Source organism: Accipiter gentilis, chromosome 2 (assembly GCF_929443795.1).
Source record: "Accipiter gentilis chromosome 2, bAccGen1.1, whole genome shotgun sequence".
Classification (NCBI taxonomy): Eukaryota; Metazoa; Chordata; class Aves; order Accipitriformes; family Accipitridae; genus Astur; species Astur gentilis.
Window position 1 is genome coordinate 27434452 of NC_064881.1, and position 9299 is coordinate 27443750.

Sequence of the window (9299 nt, forward strand, 5' to 3'; positions counted from 1 at the left end):
ATAAGATTTACCAAATTTGGCAGCAGTGTTTATGGGGTGCTAGCTTCTCTGCTCCCAATCAGCTAATGCTCCATGCATGCTTTCAATCACAGTTGTACAGCCTTTCTCCCTCCCTCCCAAAACTGCCATAGGAAACCCTACCAGGAAAGATAGGACTGCATCCAGTGCTAAGCAATAATCAATATTACAACTTACAAAACCAAAATCATGACCAGAAATAAACTTACTGTTAAGGAAGTTTATGTCCCAAGACTGAGCTCAGTTTTTCAAATACACTAGCATTCCTAAATTCAGGGCGTTGAACCTAATAAAATGAAAATCAAATACACATGAAAAAAATAACCAAAATAGATGATCCATCAAATTCCTTATTTCATCGCAGGAGTTGCGTTAGATTTTTTTCTTTTGTTTAATGAGATTACACAATATTGCTAGACAGGCTGCTTATGGTGGAGGGATAATCCATGAGATAACAGTATCAATCATCAGGGCAGAAACGAGTCAAAAACCTGTAAAAAGATTAAGTTGTATTAATCAAGAAGCATATGGTGTTTCTTTAAATATTGCATTAGTAAAGTTGACAAGCTTCAATAGATGAATCAATATGTAAACAAAACAGCTAAACGATAATCATAATAATTCAGGATAAATAGGTCTTCTGTACTACTGACTGTTTCCATAGTCCTGCTTATAAAGACTGTTCATTTTTTGCAGAAAGGTGGAAGAAAAAAAACCTTCTTGATTCATGATTTAACATGGGCTACCTTAGGCATCTCATTCAGGTGTGAGTCAGAGCTCTATAATGTAAAAGAGTATGAGAGCACCTCAGTGAAGGTCACACTGCATCCAATGCAGATTGTGGCAATATGCTCTTATGTCAAACCTCACACCTGCTGGCATACAGATTCGTCCAAGGAAACATGCTGACTTTATTATGAACATTTCAAAGATCAACATTTGCTTTGCACTCTCCTGAAGAGACTCTCTCATCCACAATTCAGACAACTCTCACCTTCTCTAAGGTGGACGCTTGTTTTGGGTGTTTCCATTCTGTGCCTCAGCCTGCCTAGACATAAAAGCCCACACTCAAGCATTTCTACTTCTCAAATCCAGAGCACTAAAACAGGGACTGCAAACTTCAAAGGAACTTTTGTGGGTTTTCTTTGATGATTGTGGTTTTTATTGTTTTATGACAGACTTTTCTGAGTTTAAAGTACAAGGACTTCAGAGGATGATATGGCAGTAATATTGTCATGTTTTTGTATCAGCACATAATGATTGTTCAACGTCAAATGTCTGTGATAGAAGAAGAAATTGAGGAATTCCGGCTTGCTCTGAAGCAGTACGTGGAATCTGCTTCTACTCAGGGTGGCTGCCTGCAGTAAGTAATGTTATTGTCCTTGGGCTGAAGGACAGAATGTAGTCTTAATTTCTTGATTTACTTTTAAATGGAGCTGGATTATTTATTAAGGGAGAACCTGTAACATCTTCTTTCCTGGTTGGTTATGCATGTGTCTAAGACAGAGCTTTTCAAAGACAACTAAAACTAGAAAGAAACATCGAAGTATATGTGCAGACTTTAAGTAGTATCACAAAATGATAATACAGGCTATCCCAAAGATACTAAACAACCTTTTAAGGCTTCTCAGCTTTGCAGGTCATCAATTCATGGCTTCTGAAAGCTCCTAGGCTGACGCTCTTTCTTGGAAAACTCATTTGCCATCCTTCATTTGTGCTTACCTGGCAAGTGAACAACTTATCAACTTGTTTGCCAGTCCTCTGCTTCGAAGGTTTCAGAACCTTCCCTTTAGGCTGTCATTCTAAAATTTCCATTCATAATAAAGAATGGGGAAAATTAAAAAGCAAAATTTTCAATGAAATAGTGTATTTCTGCTTTGCTCCTTTTAGAATTACATAAAACATTAGAACTGGGTTAAAAATAAATTTTAGTGACTCACCACTGTACTGAATTTCTTACTTTAATGTCCTGGAGAAAGCTACTACCATACACACTACAGACCATTATGAAATAAATATTTTTATAGTGTGGACACAGTACAGGATCTACCTATATATTCAAAGGCTTCAGAGGCTGCCTATCACCTCCCTAATTTATGCACCTTGTTGCTATGAGATCATCACACTTAGGATCGTATCAGCAGTGTTCACACAGACCAGGAAAGGCAAGTTAAGCTGGAAGAAGAACAGAGTGTCCTTTTTGCAGTGGTTCACTTGTAAAGGCAGACTGATGAGGAAAATAAAATTCTCCTGTGGGCCAAGAGCTGGAAAAAACAAAGAAGAGAAGCCCCCTAGTCCCCTTCCAAAACGAACATCCAGCAAAACACTGTAGTGAATGCAAACTTGTCAGGGGAGAGAGCTTACGTGAGTTCAGAATGCAACTTAACAAATGATGGGAAAAAGCTACTCTTTCCCAATTTTATAGGCGTTTGGTAAGTCTGTAACGCCACCTACCGGTCGATTTTACTGTAGCCGTTTATAACGTTGACTTGTTTTTTTCCAACAGTTCTTTATATTTTTGCTATTTTACAATGTACTTTCACATATAGCAGGAGGAAACCAATAAATCATATAACTTATTGCTTATTACAGTATGAAATATAATCTGAGACCAGTTTTCAAGCACATCAGTAGTAAGATCGGTAATCTCACACTTGGGCACTTGGAGAAATACGTATATATATTTTTTGTGCTATACATCTAAACACCAATTTGAGTACCCAAAGGCATAAGTACCCTACATGCTGTAAAGCTTTCATACTCAGGAGAGTGTAAGCAGGATGATTCTGTGTAGAGGATCAGCAGATATTCTGTGGGTCATTTTTCACCCATGATAAATCGTTAGCCGAATAGTTAAGAACAACTAAATAGTACCCAAAAGTATTATTTAAAGTGTTTCTGCAGCAGACATCAGTCTATCTGGCTGTATACTCCTTTATATATTTGCTTTCAAAGCACCTAAACTCTACGCCACTTTAACGAATCTCTCATACAAAAGGGTGACTTCTCACAGTGTAATTTTTCAAGGAAACAGCATGAGTTATTCTGTAAACTTAACTGAACTGTTCTCTATGAGCAGTATACTGTATTTGCTGCTTTTCTCTGAACCACAGTTGTCTGATTCATTTTCTGTATTAATGATTAGCATTTCTTTAGAAATTTCTTTATACTATTGGAGCAATATGAAAAATGAGTTTCATAAATAAGAGTACATCAGAAGTGTAGCAATATTAAATATTAATAAATGAAAAGCCATGAAAATACTCCAAGAGGTGTTTTTTTTAAAAAAGCTCACATAATTTGCAGTATGTGGTCACTTACTTGTTAAATTTATTATTTGTGTTGTTTTTTTGTTTTTGTGGGATTTTTTTTTTTTTTTGCCTCAAAAATCACTGCATTTGGTTCTACTCATAAGCAGTTTGGAATAAGATGTGTATTTCCAATAACTCTGTCGTGTTTTATTAGATTATTTCTATCCACAATTCTTAGTGTTTCTGTACAGAAGCTTGCAAGTGACTGCCGCTTCATTGTTTATGAGTTCTGGGAGAACAGCAATGCCTGGAATAGGTAAGTTTTGGGGTTTGGGGTTTTTTTTTAATAAAGTTTTGAAGGTTAGAAAGCAATTGTGTAGAAAGACTGAATACAAATTAAATACTGCTAATCGATTTCTTGCTAAATACATCACAACTAATACTTCAGAACAATAGTTCAATTGCTAAAGACTAAAATATACTGAAACATATAAATAAAAATATCAGAAAGACAAAGCTAATTTGAATAGAACATAAAAAGTCTGAAAGCGAATAGACAAAGGTATGGCATCAGATGGATGTTAGTTCATCAGAGACAAAACAACAGGGAAACAGCAATATTACCACAGTTTAATGATAATGAAAGAAACAAAAGGAGCCAATGAGTGAGACAGGAGGTGTGCCATCCAGCAACACACTTAAGCATGCAGGCAGTCATGGTGAGCTCTCCCAAAGCATCCCAAATCCACATCACAAAAAACAATCCCACAGATTCCTAGAGTGTCTCTTTTGGGCCCCAAATAGAAGTTATAGTGACTGAAAGTCCCACCAGCCAAATTCTAGTCTGCAGCAGGCAGTTGGCTAAGAAATTGAGTAGAGACAAAAAGATTTTCCTTAACTACATTTACTCTTAAAAAAACAAGTAACCAACCAACCAAACCCCATGATCCTAAATCTGTAGACAGAAACCATTCTGAAGGAAGACGGAGCAGTCTCTTGAAGCTTAGCTGCTTTCCTTTTGAACAAAACCCCAGTTCGAAGTTTACTTTCACAAAGACTCAAGAACTCTAGTAATGCACATCAATGCTATACTGGGTCACAACCAAGAGATGAGCATCAGAGTAACAGTTAACTGTACAGAAGAAAACCTGTTAATATAACATGCAAGCACTTCACAGCTTATCTGGTCTCCTCTCCCACTATCATCATTGCCTAAGTTTTGAAGCACAAAATCTTTGTTACAGCATTAATTGTAGAAATTTTAATGCTCGTAAAAAAAAAAAATTAGCCCCTTTAAAAAATTTGATATGTTCTCGTTTTCTACAATTATTTAGCCACCTTCAAATGAATTACAGCAAGACATTCCAGAGAAGTAATGTGGACTTCTTGGAAATTCCAGAGCTCATCACAACAATGCTAGTCCCTGGTAAACATCAATTTTTCACATTATTTTGTTTGTTCCCTGTGAAGAATTCTGCTATATTAGTGTGTTCCATACGCAGGACCACTGCATAATACCACACCTGGTCAGATCTTCTTTGGTAAAGTATGGAGGAGAAAGGGACTTCAAATGTTTTTAAGCATAGAAATGTAAAATGCATCAGCAAGAATAAGACCCACAATGCTTTATTTTATATAATGCAAAGTTACACTAGCATATAGCATTTAAGAAAATATCTAGAATAAACAATACTATTTGTGAATAGTAAAATAGATCCCATTTAAGGTTTTCAGGCAAAAAACTGCTTTCTGATGAAGACTTCAACTTAATCATACTTACATTGACTGAAAGGAGCCTTAATTAGTGATAACTGATATTTACTAATCAATTTTTTATACATACTTTCTGCTATGTTAAAAAAAAAAACAAACTACTTTGAAAAAGCAAGGTGTTAAAGATTGAAAATTATTATTTCGAATACAAAACAATGAGCATGCAACATCTTCTTTCTCCTAGAAACAATAGTTAATAGAGACAGCGCAGGATGAAGCAAAGCAAGCATCAGTCCCATATTTACAGAAGAAGGACAGCAAATTTTTTATCTTGGGGAACACAAATCTATTACAATGAAACCCTAAGTTCTCCTACGTTTGAGTAGAAACTAAATTTAAAATAGTAAGCCCCCACCTAGCTGAAAAAAATTTACATAGTTCTGTACCTGGGGTGTCTCCTTAAAAGAAACCAGCCAAGACATTTTCAGACCTCATAAGCCTGATCTGGACACACAATTACAGGCCAGGGATTCCTGCAGTATCAGGAGATTGTACTTAACGAAGAATCCCTTCAAATCTTGTACCTTACTGAGAAATTGCTGCATTTAAGACAAATTTGCCTGTAGGAAACAATGTGGCCTTTTCCCAAACTTCTTTGTGTCCAAGAGCTAGCATGCATATGACCCAGGAGCATTCCAGGGGTGGTTTACTCACAGCTAAAGTGCAATTAACATAAACTAAAATGTAAACATAATTTTTAAATACCTAAATATAGAAGTGTCTGAAATTGGATTCAAAATGCTTCTTAAAGCATCAACTCTGCGTGCTAAGAAGGATTTCAGTCTGCAGCACTCTATACCAGCAGACAGTTGCCATAGAAACAGCATTTCTCACTGTGCACTCCTTGCTGGGGGGGGCAATGGGAAGCAATGCATTCACAATTATTTTTACAATTTTATAGATTATCTACAATTTAGAAATCTGTGCAGAAATTTGAAGTTTTGTTTCATGAAAAGTACTTCCCATGTTTGATCTATACAAATCATATTTGTATTTGAAAGACAGAAAATGTTCTTGAAGTAAAAAATGATGGCTTTAAGAAAGAATTTTAGACACAGAAACGGGATACCACTGTAAAATCAGCAAAAACCAAACCTGTCTGCAACTAGCACATGGATAGGCTCTATTTTAAAAACAAATTTACCCTAGCTCAGACACATCCATGCTTTTTTACACATCTGGGTAACTAAGAACTGAAACAACTGAAAATTGTAATCTGAATCTGATTCAAAGATTACAACCCAGGAGTCTTTACTCCACCTATTAATTAAAATTAATAAGGATACACGTATGTGGCCAAGAAGTGATTAAGGAAGACAAGGGTTTTCAAGACTTAGATCGAGTATTATCCTAAAGCAAATTAATTTACCATCAGTTAACAGGATCTACAACCTATTATAATCACTTGCACACCTGTTAAGCGACCAAGTTGCTTCAGGCCAATCTACCACAGTGGCATGAACCACACAGTTCATCTTCAGTGAATGCTTAATTTTTATATAAGATCTGGACCTGAGGACACTAGAGAGCCTTTTGGTGAAGAAAAAAAGCTGGGGGAAACCCACTGAACACTTTATGGCACTATAATCCATGAAATAAACTGTTAAATTTGCATTTTTTTTGGCCAAAATTCATTAATCCACTGATGTGTCAGAGACCACTAGGCTTTCATAACCCACATTCAGGTAAGATTCTTAAGTATCTTCTCAACATTCTTCTTCAAGAATAACATTTTCAATAAAAATGGCATAAATTTAAGTATTTATGGACAGATTCACAGAAACAAGTTAATGACTTTAATCCCCAAACTGTAGTACAAAACCTACTGAGCCTAGAACACCCCTCCACTAAGGGACTTGGCATCTCAGATACAGTCACAATTCCCTTCCTTCCTTCCTGTCTCTCTCCATAAATCTGTGGCTCCTCTCTGAGTAAGGTTCAATTTCAAAAGGCCAAAGGGTAGGGCCTGTGGGGAAAAAGTGCAAATGTGTTTCACTCCAGCCCTGCCTATAATCTGGTGATTACAAATCTTTTTTTATGGGAATGACATTTTACAGGTTTATCAATTCTCTTACTTTTGGGGCAAATTACTTTTATTTAATTCCTAGAGTTGTGTAAAAAGAACACCATGTCTGAATAATATCACGAGGAAAGAAAGTCGTTGAAGGCAGCAAAATCACCCAGGGGACACAGAGCTGAGCTTAAATACTGACACATGCAGCAGAATAGGAGTGAGGATTTATGTGGTTTGCTCTCTGGGATCTGGGTGCTTAATTCTATGCAACTGCACCTATGACATTTTAATGTTCCTTTGGATGTTATCAAAAGGAGATATAAATTCTTCTGCTAAAGCCATCCCCCCAGCAGTTATACTCAGCTCTCCTAGTATTTTAAATATTCTTCCCCTGCCCAGAGAGCTTTTGTCCTTGAAAGTATGTAGCTTTCAAATAAAGTATTATTAGCTGCATATATAAATGAACATTTCTTTATATACATTATAGCTATTTTATTTAGCATTTTTACAATAGGTAGAAAAAGAAATACTGTTTATGTTAACAAATAAATTCTTCTCTCTTTCAGCATCATGGTGGGTCCTCAATAACAACTAGAAGCTGTGGTTGCAAGTAATGTTAACATCGCATTGTTTTTCATTACAGTAACATTCATATAGCAGTGTACAGGTGTGCTGGATTATGAAGTTATGATGTGATACTGTTTATTATGGATGTGATCTTTTCTGTTTTAAAATATGGAAAACTGCACATTATTACCTTCTCTTCTTGTGACCAGTTCAGTGAAATGATGCATTCTAAAAGCTGAAATAAGACAAATGTGCTAAACGGTTTATTGTGTATATTCAGTCCAAACTATCACAGAAAAGTGCATCTTGATTGGTATGACTAAATATTTGTGAAAAGTTTTAGTCTTGCGTTAATAAACAGTTATTACTTAGTGCTGCTTTTTCTCCTTTTACAGAAGAAACAGGTATGAACATGAACACACATTTTCATAAATGTCGTATGCTTCAGAGAAGCTCTAAGTCATTAATTAGGAGAATAAACATAGGGACAACTTTATGTTAATACACAACTCTACTCATACAGGGTATTTTCTGCCCATGACAAGACAAGGCAGGACCATTTTCTCTTCACAGCCTCTAGCCCCTACCCTCACAAGAGGATACACAACTGCCTGTCTGTCAAGCCACTGTGGACCCAGTCTTAACATTTCACGGCCAATTTGCTTTGAACCCTACATCCTGACCGCTCAGAAAATATTTTCATTAGATCACTGGCAGCTCACTGAAAAGTCATTAGAGAAACTGCCATTAGAGCATAAACAGCCATAAACCTGCAAGAAGAAATAATTTGTTCCCTAAGTCATCTTGCGGTTGTCCCCTGCATCTGAGCAGTAGGTGTGTCCTCCAGCCCAAGAATGAAAGGCAAGTGACTATTGTAACCCGACACCTCCAACACAGGTTGACAAGCTCTACATGCTAAATGACCACTCTCTCCACTCATCTAGCAGTCCAAGGTTACAAATAGTACCCAAAAAGTAACTTAAAAGTCGCATTCAGTAAAATATCTTACCTGTTTTTACTTCAACTCAACCAACACATTACCATAGGTAATCAAAACCAGAGAATTCAGACTACATACAAGCAATCTTCATTGTAGTAAGGTTTTGTATTCCAGAAACCACGACCAGGATTGAGCTCAAGATTAAGAAAGGTGTCTCATTTAGGTACCTGCACATGACCAAGGCACCTTAGCTCCTATTGTATCAGTGGAGTTCTGAGGCAAATGAGTTGCCTAAACAAAGGCATCTAGTACATGCGAGATACTCTAGGGTATCCCAACTGGTCTTCAACCTCCAGCTCAGAAGGACATGAGTTACCTATAGGTTGTGTGTCATTTATGCCAGCCCCAGGCAGCTGCTTCAGATATCCTACGTGTCTCAGATCACACTAGATACCTACCTTTAGGCAACTGAATCAAACCCTTTGCCAATAGAGTCAACGGAGCCTAGTTTCTCTAAACAAATGTGGACGTCAGAAAGGGATACCCACACACCTAAATTTAGATGCCCATGTTAGAGACAAATTTCAACTTTAAATCTTCTTACAATAACTCAGCAAAAGTCAATGCTTTTAATACTGAAGTCCAAAGCCTTCCCATACTGACATGGTCCAACTAGAGATATGTCTATTCTTAAAAAGGCACCCAAATAACCCTATTATACTCACAAATTATGTGT

The 9299-nt window shown here is 36.6% G+C and overlaps 1 protein-coding gene across 2 annotated transcripts in view; it reads left to right on the plus strand.

The window, feature by feature from the left end:
- Positions 1-7994, plus strand: part of NECAB1 (N-terminal EF-hand calcium binding protein 1) — a 70696-nt gene extending 62702 nt beyond the window's left edge. Inside the window, exons 10-13 of one of the 2 annotated variants that reach the window (XM_049822413.1) lie at positions 1269-1381; positions 3484-3585; positions 4604-4695; positions 7623-7994. In XM_049822413.1, the coding sequence (XP_049678370.1) occupies positions 1269-1381; positions 3484-3585; positions 4604-4695; positions 7623-7651 (336 nt within the window). In that variant the 3' untranslated portion in view covers positions 7652-7994. The remainder of the gene's footprint in view (positions 1-1268; positions 1382-3483; positions 3586-4603; positions 4696-7622) is intronic. The other variant, XM_049822422.1, reaches the window with a different exon arrangement.
- Positions 7995-9299: the final 1305 nt, after the last annotated feature.